Here is a 15,826-nt window from a genome sequence, read left to right as displayed (position 1 = left end):
TGTTACTACTGTTAGTTTATTACATCTAGTCGACTAATTGAAAAACTAGTCAACTAATAGCGATTAAGTTTAAAAATAAACAATTCCCCCCCGCCCCCTTGTACTTTCAAGTTTCAAATTCGAATATCATATTAGTCGTGTTAAGGAATAATTAATATTTTTTTAAAACATAGTAGTAAATTAAAAAGTATAAAATTCTATGATACTCCTTAACCTTCTTAATATTTGAGTTAGAAAGTANGCCTGCACTCAGAATGGGAAATTCAGCATCAGGAAGGCATATATTCATACTACTCCACAATATCCTAAAGTCCACTGGAAATCACTAGTTATGGTGACTGGAATGCTACCAAAACAGAAGTACATTTTATGGATGGCAATGCATAGGCGTTTGGCAACAGTTGACAGGTTAGCCAAATGGGGAATTCAAGTTGATCAGGCATGCATATTATGTGGGAGAGATATTGAAGAGACACATGACCACTTATACTTTGAATGTTCATACTCACAAAGTCTGTGGAAAGGAATGTTACAATGGCTGAAGTATCAAAGAACAACAGGCAACTGGGAAGCAGAATTGCAATGGCTAACTGCCAATGTCAACAACAGGAATCCAAGGAAGGCACTGCTAGGAGTGGTATTTGCAGCAGTAGTGTACAACATTTGGATGGAACGGAATGATAGAAGGTTTCAACAACTGAGCAGAGAAGCCAAAGATAGAGCAAAGGAGATTGCACTTCAAGTGCACATTGCTGGACAGAAGAAACCTAAATGGATACCTATTTTGCAGACTTTCAATAGTTACCCTATATGTAATCCTTGACACATGTGACAAATAGAGTCTATTTGTAGTAGGATTTAGCTAAGCAACCATAGTTGTATAGTTTTTTATTTGGGTGTACTTATGAGATCTGTTCTATAGTCCAAATGAACAGATGATGTAAATTGACAAATTGGTTGAAATAAAATTTTCCCTTTCTACCAAAAAAAAAAAAAGTGCACACTCAACCGCTTAAATAAAAAAATTGAAGAATATACAATTTATATATAATTCATGTATAATATATATAATTGTGTGTAATCAGCGTATCATCTATGATATGGGCTATAAAAGGCAAACAATAAATCTAGCCTGATATTTATGTACAAAGGATACCTAATATTTCGGTGACCTGATTTTATCCATGATGTGACTTGTCTTATAATAATTCAAAAAGCTCTCCACTAAAATTCAAAAATATATTATCATTTTATTTTTAAAATTTGTTCTACATCATAAAAAATCATCCCATTTCAAAATAACTCTTAAATATTTTTTGAAAAATATTTCACGTGATAGATTTTTTTTAAAAAACATACTTTTTTGTTATACTTAAAAATTAATTTAGAAAACTGTTAATTAGAAACTAATATTTCTCTCATTGAAATTAGAGAAGAAAATAATCTAATAATTCGAAATTAATATTCTTCAACGAAAAAAATTATATTCTTTAACAATGAATATGATTATGATATTATTTTCACCGCATCATTATAGTAAATCTCAAGAAGTACCATCATCCGAGATAACTTTCTTAACTTTGAATGATTTGGTTTTCAATTCAAAGTTATCACAAAAATTTAGATGATATTCTTTTTGTTTGAAATATTTATTTCTGAATTTAAAAAATGCTATTAAAGCTCATAGTAAACATGTCTTAAAATTATCAAGTGGCTTGTTAATAGCTTGACGCTTGGCTTCATCATTTTGCAAACTACTATACTCTTATCTATGTATTATTAAAAGGAGGGGTTACTTGATTAAAGTTTGCACCACAGCTTTCATAAAATTATCAAGAGAACTAAATTTGTTAGACCCAATTTCAAGAGAAGATCAAACTAAAGTTCAAACAACAACAATTACGTAACAACATAACCGATATAATCCCACATGGTGGGATCTGAGGAGGGTATTACGTACGCATACCTTACCCTTTCGCTGTGGAGATAGAGAGGTTGTTTTCAATAAACTCTCCGCTCAAAAAAATATAAGTACCACAATAATAAAAAGAACACCGAGAAGCCATATAAAAGCAGCATAAATAACAACAAAATAATAAGATGATTGAAATGCAAAAAACAACAGGTACTCAAAGAAACCGAATAGCAACCAAATGTGAAAGTACGTACCAGCACTACCGGTATGAATAATTTAGACTACCTAACTTACTACTCTAATCCTCGACAACTACTCCTTCCTATTAAGGATCATGTCCTCGGACCTCGGTCAGTTGTAGTTGCGTCGGGTCATGCCTAATCAAAGTTCAAACTCACACTAAATTATAAACTTTGTCATAATTAGTTGTCTTTGCAAAGTGAAAGAAATAAGAAAAAAACAATAAAACAAAGAAATACACCAAGGGTGTGTTTGGTATGAAGGAAAATATTTTCCATGGAAAATGTTTTCCTAGAAAATATATTCATGGAAAATGAGTGGTTTTATCACTTACTTTTTCTTGTTTGGTTGGTAAGTGGAAAATATTTTCCGGAAAATATTTTCTATTGTTTGGTTAGAGAGTAGAAAATATTTTTTTTAGGAAAATATTTTTTATGCAACTCTCCTCACCCCTCCCCTTCCCCCTCCCACCTCTCCCCACCCCTTCCTGAAGTCTCTAAAAATTGACACAACCCAAAGGAACTAATGTGATGCTTTACTTTTTTACGCAAAAACCCGCGCGAATTTTCGAACCCGTAAACTTCCAAACACATAAACCTCCGAACTCATAATTTTAGAACTTGTAAAATTTCGAACCTGTAAATTGAAAGATAAAAAAAATAAAACTGAAAATATATAAAAAAAATATTTTTTTTCCTTGGGAGAGGTGGGGGGGGGGGGGAGGGGCAGGGGTATGTGCAGAAAAATAAAAAAATAGAAATCTGAAATTACAAAAAAAAATTTTTTGGGGAGGGAGGGGGGTTGGCGGGATAGCAGGGGGTGGTGACGGAAAAAAAAACTAAAATTTAAAAAAAAAATCCTTTTTGGAGAGAGGAGGTGGGAGGGTGGGTTGGTGAGGGAGGAATAGGATGGGGAAGGTTGAGAAGGAGTTTTGGAAAATGTTTTCCCTTCACTTGATAAGGAAAACATTTTCCCTTCACTTTATAAGGAAAACATTTTCCTCCAATTGGAGGAAAATGAGTTGATAAGGAAAATATTTTCCAAAATATTTAAGCCAACCAAACATGGAAAAATTGAAAAATATTTTCTGAAAAATATTTTCCTTCATACCAAGCACACCCCCAAATGTCGTATACAATGTTTTATATGCAAGTCGGGACTTGTCCATGCACGACTTGAGACTCTATTCAAAGTACTCTACCATAAATTATAGTACTATAATATATTGCTCCACAATTTAAAAATTTGATGACTTGGTATATTATTATGTCTACGTAGTGAAATCAATTTAGCACATATTTTCTTAATTTCATACAATTTAAAATATATTTAAAACATTTTTTCATGGTTTAATATCTTTTGAAAATCTAAATACATTTAATTTACTGCCCCGCTTCAACCCCAATTAAAAAAAGCAGAATTTTCCAAATATTTGCATGGCTTTGTGATTCCAAATCACTTTTATGCAGAAAGAGATATGTCAACTTCAGGAGATATTATTAGTGAAAGTTGAACTTTGAAAATACTCAATTGGTATATTAAAATGTATTCCTACCACTAAGAATCAGCAACATGGCTAAAGCAAATGAAAAAGACACATTTAAAAAGTTTTTTCTTTTTTCACTTATCAGCACAAATCTCAATAAGCTTCCCACTCACAGTTATGGCTTTTTTTTTTTTTTAATCACTTTTCAGTCTATTTTCAGCAAACAACATACTTAATGTGTTTCATTTTATGTGAATCTATTTCTTTTTTAGTCCGTGCAAAAAAGAATGGCCCAATTTCTTATTTGGAAACAATTTACCTTTATAGAATAATTTTATAGCCACACAAAATATATGTGCCTCATTTTATACCACAAGATCAAAAGTCTTCCATTTTTTCTTAAACTCCGTGCTCAGTCAAATGAGTTCATATAAATTGAACGGAGGGAGTAATAATATGAAAGTGGATGAGCCCTATAACTACGTACTTATTTTCCTCCTAAATGCTAAGCGGACATGTCGTCCAGGTGTCTGTTAACTCTCCCTTATTAGATTTCCAAAGGGTAATAAAGAAACTTTTTTTAAACTAGTGTCGGGCCTGTTTCCGCATACTTTTACTAATTTCAGAAGTATCTATTAACTCTTATTAATATATACTTTCTTCGTTTCAGTTTAAATCAAATAACTTTTTTATTAGTGCGTTCCAAAAAAAATAACGTATTTTTACATTATTTAAATTGAAACGGAGAACGTATTATTTTTACCTATACTAAAATTTGAACATGAAATTTTATGAGATAATAAAGGAACTTTTAAGACAAAGGAAGGAAGAAAACAAAAAGATGCTGGTATGGGGTGGTCTTGGTATTAACAGGTAAAAATATAAAATTAATCAAAAAAATACACAAAAAAGAAAAAAAAACCCAAAAAAAGAAAAAAGAGTTGATGTGTGATGTCAATGTGGGTGTTGTACTCTTCCTCTTTGCTCTTTCTTTCTTTCTTTCAACTACTGCTCTTTCTTCACTGATATTTATTTCCTTCAAGTTAGGGTTTTTAACTCCCTTTTTCTCTTTATTTTTCTTACTCACAATTATGTACAACTTTACTATGTAAGCTTTACATGTAGTCTTTTAACTCTTTAATGGGTGTATCTTCTTCTTTTTTTTTTTCTATTTTTTCTTTTTATGTATTTTGTTGAGCAGTTGAATTTATGTTTATACTTAATTCAGTTGGGGTTTAGTGGAAAATCTTGAGCTGTATGTTTTGATGAGTGTTTCAGCTTGTTTATGACTTGGTTTTTGAGCTTGAATTTGGGTTATTTATTGTTTTTGACTTGCTTTGATTTTTGGGGTTTCACTTATATGAACTGAGTGTAATTTGTTCCTCAGAATCTTGATTAATTGATTGTTTAATTCCTACTGAAGTTCATTACCTGTTCATGTAATTGATCTACAAGATTTCATTTTTTAAGTGCCAATTTCTGACTTTACTATTTTTTGGTTGTAAAGATTGGTTCTTTCTATGCTGAAAGACTTGGTTTTGATGTTAGAACTCTTTTTTCTGCTTTAGTTTAGGTTAAGTCAAGGCATTGTTCGGTGGAACAACTTATTAGCCTTAAAACCTTCAGACCTCCATTCATTTTCGTCTATTTTGTATGTCGTTGAGCCGATACAGTTAACACTGTTTAGTTGGAAGAAAGAACTAGTTAGAGTTAAGCACGCCATTATGATACAATCTTCAAGCTTGGGTTTTTAATCTTCTTAATTTTTTCCTGTTTGAGTTTGGAGCTACTCTTTAGGTTGAATTGCTTGTATTGAAATTCTTAAGGTGATTGATTATTGGCATTGGTGTAATTTCGTTGCTCTGTCTACGTGGTTGAAATCACAGCAGTTTTTTTTTGTTGTTGGATGAAAAAGTAAGTCCATAGTAAGCTGTAGTCGTGGAAGATAACTAATGAGTACTGTGTTTGTCCATCTTATTGCAAGTTTTTAGCACGAGGAAACAATTTACTACCTTATATAGCTATACATGTTCCTTACTTCCAGTTAAATGGAACAAGTTCAAGAACCGAAATATGTCCAAATGATTGTTCATGTTTGGGTGAAGAGATAACACTAGTTAAAAAGTGTGCCCTTTCCTATATTATCGTAATTCTTTTGGGCAAATAGATAACATGGAGCTTCCATTTTTCGTGCTGGCCATTGATAGTCTGATATGAGCTATGTTGCAATGTTTTTTCAGAAGTTAATACTGCAAAAATTCTCCTTTTGATCTGTATTTTAGCTTGAATTTCATCCCGAGATCAATTATAAATGATACTAACACGATTTAACAGTGCTATGTTTCTTCCTTTTTTCTTTAAGATATTTTTTCTACGCTTATTTATATTTTTATTTTTTCTACGCTTATTTGTAATAGTGTCAAGGGGCTGCCGCATTGGCCTTACATAGCTTAGCACCAACAATAATTTTGTACTTGTTCAGAATTGGGGATGCTCTCTTTATGGCATCTTAGAACGAATTAATCATGCCGGTTTAATGTGCCAAGATCTTCCAATGGCTTTTTCTGTCACGGGTTTATTGGGAGATTGTCTGGTCTCCGATTTACACCATTTAGCTGTTCCAACAGATTCTGCTGAAATAATTTTGAAAATACTTAGTCCTGAGTCTTATCCTGAATTAGCTTATTCATATCTGTTCTGCCTTTCAGCACCTCCTCTGAATTTAATTCTACACGTTTTATGTCGTGTCACTCGGTTGAAATCTGATTATCAGAATTGCTTTATCTTGTCATAACTCGTAACTAATCTGCGCTTTCATTTCCCCTTCTGGGATGGATATTAAATTTTTATGTCAAGTCCGGATTATTGTAATCTCTGGACCTCTACCTATTTAACGGCACAAATATGTGTATTTCCACCGTCACCAAAGCGTTAATAATCTCCCGTTCTTTGCTTGTCCCTGCTTCCTTACGTTTCTCTCAAGTTCAATGGAGCTAATGATGAGTGTTTGTCTTTCAGGTTCTTTATGATTCAGCCTTGATTAAGAGAATGCAGATCTGAGCCTGTTGGTTGTTGGTAAGTTTGTGATTGCTGAATTCATTTATTAGCTCAAAGCTCTAAATCTATGTATTTGCTTCCTGAAATGGAATGGATTAAAATTGTTGGATTTTCCCCCCTTTTTACAACTCTTGTGTTTCCCTTATTTTCTTTTGTTAAGAGCATTTGAAGAGAAAGGCTTCGGTGGTTGATTCTTCCTGCTCGTGTATTTTTTTAAGTATTAGAGATATATGGCATTCGGCGACACTATCCATGCCGTGAAGAAGATGTGACCTGTTTATTTTCTAAATTTTGGCGACAGGGATTGATTTTCCTTGATGAGTATACGTCAATTTTATCGGAGTGAAGGCTGTAATTGATTTTGACATTAACCACCCACATATATCTTATGGATGACAGTGGGCATCGTGATAACGGAAGGCATAAACCGCCTCAGGGTCAGGTATGTAGCAGCAGTTAAAGTTGATTTCCAGTTTCTTAGTTTGGATCTTAACTAGGATTCCCAGGTGTTGTAACCAGAGTAGAATCAGAGATTTAAACTTGATGAGTTCAATCTGTATGTTCTTAGTTGTAAACCCATTGAACTTTAAAAACTATGGGTTCAAAATGTACCATTTACTGAAGTTTTAGAGATGTTACACATGTATATCTAAGAGTTGAACACGTACCTTCTTATTTACATCCGTCACTGATAGTAACTAAAAAATGCTGTGTTGAATCTGTTATATGAACAGTGGATTCAGTTTTTTCCCCCATATTTCAGTGGTTGATGCAGCATCAGCCATCAATGAAGCAGATAATGGCAATCATGGCAGAAAGAGATGCCGCCATACAAGAGCGGAATCTGGCCCTTTCTGAAAAAAAGGCTGCCTTGGCAGAGCGTGACATGGCTATCCTTCAGCGGGATTCAGCAATAGCAGAACGAAATAATGCAATCATGGAGCGGGATAACGCCATTGCTACTCTTCAGTATCGGGAAAGCTCGATAAGTGGTGGTGGTCAGATTGCCCGGGGAGTGGTAAAACACATGCACCATCCTCAACAACATGTACACGTACATCATCAGCCACATATGGGAGAACCTACATATAACCCGAGAGACATGCATGTGAATGAATCCATGCCAGTTTCACCTGTTGCACCGGAGCCCACAAAGCCCCGTCGGAACAAAAGAGCTAAGGAGCCAAAGGCAATGACGGGTTCCAAAAAGACTCCAAAAGCGTCGAAGAAAGTAAAAAGGGAAACTGAAGATCTTAACCAAACGACATTTGGCAAGTCACAAGAGTGGAAGGGTGCACAAGAGATGGGCGATGCAAGTGATGACCTTAATAGGCAGTTAGCTGTGTCAAAACCCGATTGGAAGGATCAAGACCTGGGGCTAAACCAAGTCGCATTCGATGAAACAACAATGCCAGTCCCAGTTTGTTCCTGCACTGGAGTTTTAAGACCTTGCTATAAATGGGGAAATGGAGGTTGGCAATCCTCGTGTTGCACGACCAATTTGTCGATGTATCCTCTACCAGCCGTTCCTAACAAGCGACATGCCCGAATTGGTGGTCGAAAAATGAGTGGAAGTGCATTCACCAAGCTGCTTAGTCGTCTGGCGGCAGAAGGCCATGATCTGTCAAATCCAGTTGATCTCAAGAACCACTGGGCAAAGCATGGGACGAACCGCTACATCACCATCAAATAATGTTTCCGCTCATTACATTCCTTTATTGTGGGTGAGAGAAGGATTCTATTAGCGCGAATGTAAGTTTATCGTCCTAAAATGTCAGCTGTTTACTTCATAGTTGTATCAACGGGAGATAACTGTAAAGAAGCATTGTATTCAGGAAACTTTCTGTTGTATCAAACGTTGATGTTAATTTATTGAATATCTAGTATGATGATTACATAAGGTTCTTGACTCTACTTACAGTAATTTGCTTCTTTTTGCTGGCCTTCTCTATTTTAAAACCCTGCAGATAATATCTGTCCCAACTATTCTCTTTTGTTTACTCCCATAAAAATGACTTGTTCTAACATTGTTACTCTCTTAACTAATTTTCGTTTTCTTTTGTATGAGAACAGAGACCAGACAACAACGGTGACCGTACTAGGACTATGACTCGTTTGCTACGAGGGATAATGGATAATTAATCCCGAGATTAAATTTGAGATGAGTTAATCCCATGTTTGGTTGGGATAATTAAACTCGCATTGTAGTCTGTTTTTATCTTATGAGAGGGTGGGCTAACACTTCCGGATAATTAATCCTGGGATAACTTGTTTCCAACCAAATGACCCCTAATTACTTTCAAGATCTCTATGTATACGTCCATGGTATAACACTAAAAGGGTCATTTGGTTCGAAGACAAGTTAAGCAAGAATTGATTTATTACATTTGGTTTATTTGTTCAAGGAAAAAGAACAAATAAATTACATTTGGTTTATTGTTATTTGGGACATTTTTGTAAGATTTCCTTTAAAATCCAATTTCCTTCTGCTTCTTTCACCTAAAAATTCTTAAACTTTATTCGGATAACTATCGAATAGACTAATTGATGTAAACAAATAAAAAAGATTTCACGTAAAAACACTTTCTTCCAATGAAGAATTATATATTCACACAGACTCCTACATGCACCACATTCTACTATAGAATATATATAGGAGTCTATTCAATCACCAGCGATATATATACTTATTTCAACCAAAGACCTAAGAGGATCATATCGCATGGAAGAGGAGGCAATGGACGAAGAAAATCGTAACTGTTGTGTCCGTCTGGCGGATCCAGGGCCTAACGACTGTCATTGTTGTGCTGGAGAAGACGATGGCGCTAATTTTCCTCCCATTGCGCGCGTTTATAGGTGTTTAACGTTAATTTTTGGATTACTAACTTTTGTTTCGTATCTACTAGTAGCATATATAGTTGCAGTCAAAATAGGTAATAATCGCTGCAACGCTACCTGTGGTTACCTGAGCATTCCCATTTTCTTTTGCTTTTTCACATTGTTATTTTGTGTCTTACACGTCCGTAAGATTTGGAATATAGAATGAGATCAAGTAATTTCTGGTAGACGAACAAGTTTAGGAGTCAATTCTACTGTTTTTTCCCGTTGTCTAATTGTTTAGCTCAAAAATTATATTCGTATTTTATACGCTTAAAGACAATCGAAAATATATAGGGATAAATCGTAATCAAATATAATAAGCCCAAGAGATGATTATTGCTTCAAGAATGTTTGTAGATATGTAAGTGCGTAGTGAAATAGACTTAGCTTAAGAGGGAAGCAATGGTTGGAAAATCAAGAAAGAGATAAGAGAGAGAGATAGAGAGAGAAATTGTATTATCCGAGAATAACCATCCCCCTATTACAATGTGAAGGTCTCCTTTATATAGTAGGAGACCTCCCTCGAAATAATCAAAAAGGTACAAAAGTTGGTGGCTTCTACTCAGTAAAAAGGTCAGGCACTAAACGACGTCACTTCTTCTTCACCAACTTGGGCCGTGCCCTCACTCGGGTCGCCCTTATTATAAGGGACGTGCCCATTTGGCGTGGGGCGTTATGAGCCAAATTTAACCCTATACAGTTAGTCCCTCCGTTCGTTGGAGACGTACTCGATGACCGTCTTCAATGGACGGACATGCACGATTTGCTTTTTACGGAAATTTGGCTGCGCCCATAGGTGCCTCTTTCGAAGAGCGTGAGCGTGGATAATATTTATTGGGACGTTGACATGCGACCCCCTTTTTTAAGGTGACGTCACCAGTCACATGCGTCATCATTATTTTTGGTTCCCGAGACTGTTCAGAACATGACGTGACGTTTTGGCTTCCCGCGCCAGTTTCAGAATTGTGCCTCTTCGATTTCCGTGTGCCTCATTCATATAAATAGAGGAGTGGTTCAAAGAGATTCATCTTTCGAACCTTCGGAGAGTTTCCCTTTGTTTCTTCATCTTTCTTTCTTGCAAGAGTTGTATCGCTTTCAGAGAAATACCATTTCTGAGGATCGTATCTCTCATTACTAACACTTCATTCTTATAAATCGTATCATGGTGAAACGCCGTCAAGAAAGCAAAAGGACTAAGGACGGCGCTTCTTCTAGGGTTCCGCCCCCTTCCGATGGTGAAAGGGAAGAAGTGGAGAAGACCCTTGTTCCTTTAACGGTAAATAAGGTTTTACCGAAGGATTTGAGTGTCCGGAAAGATTTCAATACGACATGCCCCTCTTATCCCTGGGAGCATAGCGAGTTGCTTCAGTCTCACCTGGACGCCATTAGAACTAGATACAACATTCCTGGCCATGTTGAAATGGCTACGGCCGGGACGGACTATGCCAATGTGCATAGGCCCGGGTTCTGCACATTCTATGAGTACGCTCTTAGGATCAGATATAGCTTTCCGCTTAACCCCCTGGCGGAAGAGCTTTGCCGCTTCTATCATGTATGCCCGGCTCAGCTCACACCTTACGCCCTGAAGGTGTGTCGAATACTTACCACGCTTGCGGGTGAGGCCGGGACCGTCGTTTCCGTTCACCACCTGCTGCAGATGTTAAGCCCCAGTTACATGAGGGGTACCATGCTTCAATTGAGGAGCCTTGGTAAGAAGAGCTTTGTGGTGAGGGCTGACGACAAAGCTAACCGCGAGTTCTGGCGTAAATTCTTTTACGTTAGGACGAGCCATCTGGTGTCCAATCCCTAAGGGTTTCCAGAGATGTGGAATGCAGGATGTAAGTATTCCTGCATGTAATTTTGCGACGCCTTGTTTTGACTGACCAATCACTCTTTGACTTTCTTTTCTTTTGTAGTGGTGGCTCGCTCACCCCGTCCCGTTGACGACATTAGGTCGTGGGTGGCGGGGTTGATACCGCATGCGGAGAGATGCCGTACTTGGGCTGAGTTCCGCAGATTGTACGGCCCAACTGGTAACAACCTTCCCTGTTTCTTTTCGTTTTGTTTTAGCTTGGAGACTTTTTTACCCGATGTGCTTTTGTTTGGCAGGTCGGGGTGTTTCTACAAAGACGAAGAAGAAGAAAACCGACGCTGGCCCGTCTATGGTAGAGTCCGACTCCGATGGGGGAGACATATTCGTGGGCGGCTCGCCTAGAGATAGCCCCCTTTCGACTCCTCAGCAAGGGGCTACATCGGTAGCTGCATCGGAGGCGGTGCCTGAGGCTGCTTCCGTGGAGATACCTGAGGCCGTACCAATAACGGCACCTGAGACCGTTCCTGCGCCGGTATCTGAAGTCGCTCCAGTGGAGGCGGCTTCCGAAGGAGAGGAACCGCCGGAGAGAAAGAGGCGGNATAGTCCGTGTCGCTCGTGAAACTTGTGGGTATAGTTTTGATTCCCCAGACCGGGCGGGCTATAACTCCGAAGATGTCAACCGTCTAGAATCCGACTCTTGGATCTCTGCGGCCTATCAGGCAGAGGACGGCGGCGGACGAGATGGCGATCCGTCGGAAGGCGTTTGATCAGGATGGCGAGGCCCCTTAGGACTTGTATTTATTTTGTTTTGCTGTACTTGGAAATGTAAATGGGTCCTTTTTGTACATGCATTTTTGGATGATAATGGAAGTTATACTTTTACTGTTCTTTTCTTTCTGTATCTTTTATTCTCGGCCTTAGCTTTGTTGATGGTTTTAGCCGTGTGTGCAACTTCGACTATCTTCGAGTTACACGCTGTTATAGTCGAGCTGGGTCGACTTATCGGCGTCGATGGCCTTAGCCATTATACGGTTGATGGCCTTAGTCGTGTGGGTGACCGGCTGTCGTCGAGTCGTTTACTCACCTTAGTCGAGCTGGGTCGACTTATCGGCGTCGATGGCCTTAGCCATAATGTAATTGATGGCCTTAGCCATGTGGGCGACTTCGACTGTCGTCGAGTCGTTTACTCACCTTAGTCGAATCTAGGTCGACTGTTGGCGGCGATGGCCTTAGCCATAATATAATTGATGGCCTTAGCCATGTAGGCGACTTCGACTGTCGTCGAGTCGTTTACTCGTCGTAGTCGAATCTGGGTCGACTGTTGGCGGCGATGGCCTTAGCCATAATATAATTGATGGCCTTAGCCATGTAGGCGACTTCGACTGTCGTCGAGTCGTTTTACTCGCCGTAGTCGAATCTGGGTCGACTGTTGGCGGCGATGGCCTTAGCCATAATATAATTGATGGCCTTAGCCATGTAGCGACTTCGACTGTCGTCGAGTCGTTTACTCACCGTAGTCGAATCTAGGTCGACCGTTGGCAGCGATGGCCTTAGCCATAATATAATTGATAATATAGTTGATGGCCTTAGCCATGTAGGCGACTTCGACTGTCGTCGAGTCGTTTACTCACCGTAGTCGAATCTAGGTCGACCGTTGGCGGCGATGGCCTTAGCCATAATATAGTTGATGGCCTTAGCCATGTAGGCGACTTCGACTGTCGTCGAGTCGTTTACTCACCGTAGTCGAATCTAGGTCGACCGTTGGCGGCGATGGCCTTAGCCATAATATAATTGATGGCCTTAGCCTTTCACACATTGGAGATGGCCGTAGCCTTTCATACATTGGAGATGGCCGTAGCCTTTCATACATTGGAGGTGGCCGTAGCCTTTCATACATTGGAGATGGCTGTAGCCTTTCATGCATTGGAGGTGGCCGTAGCCTTTCATACATTGGAGATCAAACTAGTCCAGTCCCTTTATCATGTCGGCCTGGAGGTCGTAAGGAGAGGTTGATATGATAAACTTGTTTCGCAAATATCTCCAAGTGTCCCCTCCGCCGCCTCGTTAAAAACCTCCCCGAGAAAACCCAATTGGGACAAAACTCGGGTAAGGGAAAAAGAGTACGACTCGGGAGACGCCTTTCAGAAGTGGAAATACTTGAGGTGAGTAACGTTCCAGTTGTTTTGGAGCGTTTTCCCTTCCATTGTTTCCAACTGGAATGCGCCTTTGCTGGCTACTGTTGTGATTTTGTAGGGTCCTTCCCAGTTGGTGCCCAGTTTCTCTTCACTTGGGTCTTTGGATGCCAATGTCTTGGCTTTAAGGACATAATCTCCCACCTTGAGTGGTCTTATTTTGGCCCTCTTGTTGTAGTATCTTTCGACTTGTTGCTTTTGGGCCATCATTCTGATATGGTCCATTTCTCTCCTTTCCTCAGCTTCGTCGAGGTCTTGGAGCCTGTTTGTGTCGTTTTCTGTTCCACTGGTGTGTGAATATCTTAGGCTTGGTTCGCCGACCTCGACGGGTATGACCGCGTCGGTTCCGTAGACCAGCGGAGTACGGTGTTTCCCCCGTGCTGGACTTGGGTGTGGTCCTATGCGCCCACAACACTTCGGGTAGCAGCTCGGGCCATATCCCTTTGGCATCCTCGAGTTTCTTCTTTAGTATGTTTAATATTGTTTTGTTGGAGGATTCTGCTTGGCCGTTGGCGGCAGAGTGATATGGCGTGGAAAGTATCCTCTTGATGCGCCATTTCTCGAAGAATTCGGTCGCTTTTTGACCGATGAACTGTCGTCCGTTATCACAACCGATTTCTTTGGGGATGCCGAAGCGGCATATAATATTTTTCTATATGAAGGCGATCACTTCTTGTTCGCGTATTTGGGCATATGCTCCTGCTTCCATCCACTTGGAAAAATAGTCAGTTAAAACTAATAGAAATCGTACCTTTCCTCGTCCCGCTGGTAAGGGACCGACTATGTCCATTCCCCATTTGATGAAGGGCCATGGGGAAGTGACCGAGTGAAGTGGTTCTCCTGGTTGGTGTATCGTGGGGGCATACTTTTGGCATTGTTCGCATCGGCGAACATATTCCGCAGCGTCTTTCTTCATAGTGGGCCAATAATAGCCGGCTCGTATTATGCAGCGCACGAGGGCGTGGTTGCCCGTATGGGCACCGCAATGACCTTCATGTACCTCTACGAGCACTGGCCGCGTTTGTTGCGGGCTTAGACACTTGGCCAGGGGTCCGCCAAACGTCCTTTTGTAGAGCTCGTGGTTTATCAGGCAATACCGGGCGGCCTGTACGCGGAGCTTCTTGGCTTCTTTTTTGTCGAGTGGGAGTGTTCCATCCTGCAGATAGGATACAAATTGGTTGCGCCAGTCCCAAGTCAAATTTAAAGAGAGTACCTCAGTGTGATCAATGGCTGAATGGAGGAGGGTGACCACGTTTTCTTTGTTGAAGTTTTTAGTGGCTGCGGCCAATTTTGCTAGGTCGTCTGCTTCAACGTTCTATGCTCTCGGAACTTGTTCGAAGCGGCACTCGTCGAACTCGGTCATTAACCTGTGGATTTCTAACTGGTATATTTGTAACCTCTGCTCCTTGATTTGGTAAGTCTCGATGACCTGGTTCATCACGAGTTGAGAGTCGCAATGGAGAACGAGTCGTCGAGCTCCATACTTGATGGCTAGTTTCAAACCTGCAATAACAGCCTCGTACTCGGCTTCGTTGTTAGTCATCTCGGGGCATCGTATGGACTGGCGAATTGTTTCGCCCGTGGGGACCTCGAGAACGAGTCCCAGTCCCGATCCCGAGGCGTTAGCAGCGCCATCAGTGTAAAGAATCCATAGGTCGGCGTTGGAGGGGGCACGACGTGCCTCTAATTCCGCCTCTGGTAGTATCTCTGCGCTGAAGTCGGCTATGAAGTCGGCAAGTACTTGCGACTTGATGGCGTTTCTTGGATGATATGAGATATCGTGCTCACTGAGCTCTATGGCCCATCTGGCGAGTCTGCCTGATAACTCAGGCTTGTGTAGGATACTTCTTAAGGGGAAGGTCGTCACTACTTTTATGGGGTGGCATTGGAAATAGGGTCGGAGCTTCCGTGAAGCTACGACCAATGCCAAAGCTAATTTTTCAAGGTGTGGATACCGTGTTTCGGCGTCCACTAAGGTTTTGCTAATATAGTAAATAGGAGATTGTGTACCTTCGTTTTCACGAACTAGGACTGCGCTGACGGCGACCTCGGATACGGCCAAATATACTAGCAGGGGCTCGCCTGGATTTGCTTTGGCCAGCAGTGGCGGCGAAGATAGGTACGCTTTCAATTTTCTTAAGGCCTCGACGCATTCCTCATTCCACTGTAACCCCATTGTCCTTTCTCAGCACATTGAAAAAACTTGTGGCATCTGTCGGAGGCCGTGAGATGAAACCTGACAA

General features: G+C 40.0%; 2 protein-coding genes across 4 annotated transcripts; both read left to right on the top strand.

The window, feature by feature from the left end:
* Positions 332-823, top strand: LOC109225038. The gene has a single exon (XM_019389630.1). The coding sequence runs from the start codon at positions 332-334 to the stop codon at positions 821-823; it is 492 nt and encodes a 163-aa protein (XP_019245175.1).
* Positions 4,617-8,612, top strand: LOC109224842 (protein BASIC PENTACYSTEINE6-like). Of its 3 annotated transcripts, none has more exons than XM_019389395.1 (4): positions 4,617-4,749; positions 6,660-6,716; positions 7,000-7,140; positions 7,462-8,612. In XM_019389395.1, exons 3-4 carry the CDS (start codon positions 7,087-7,089, stop codon positions 8,389-8,391), a joined length of 984 nt encoding a protein of 327 aa, XP_019244940.1. In that variant the 5' UTR covers positions 4,617-4,749; positions 6,660-6,716; positions 7,000-7,086; the 3' UTR covers positions 8,392-8,612. The 3 variants fall into 3 exon arrangements, with proteins under 3 accessions (XP_019244940.1, XP_019244942.1, XP_019244941.1); XM_019389397.1 differs by having other exon boundaries at positions 7,433-8,612; XM_019389396.1 differs by having other exon boundaries at positions 4,620-4,683.

Source organism: Nicotiana attenuata, chromosome 4, assembly GCF_001879085.1.
Source record: "Nicotiana attenuata strain UT chromosome 4, NIATTr2, whole genome shotgun sequence".
Classification (NCBI taxonomy): Eukaryota; Viridiplantae; Streptophyta; class Magnoliopsida; order Solanales; family Solanaceae; genus Nicotiana; species Nicotiana attenuata.
The sequence above is the reverse complement of the archived record's forward strand: the minus strand, read 5'-3'. Positions and strand labels throughout refer to the sequence as shown.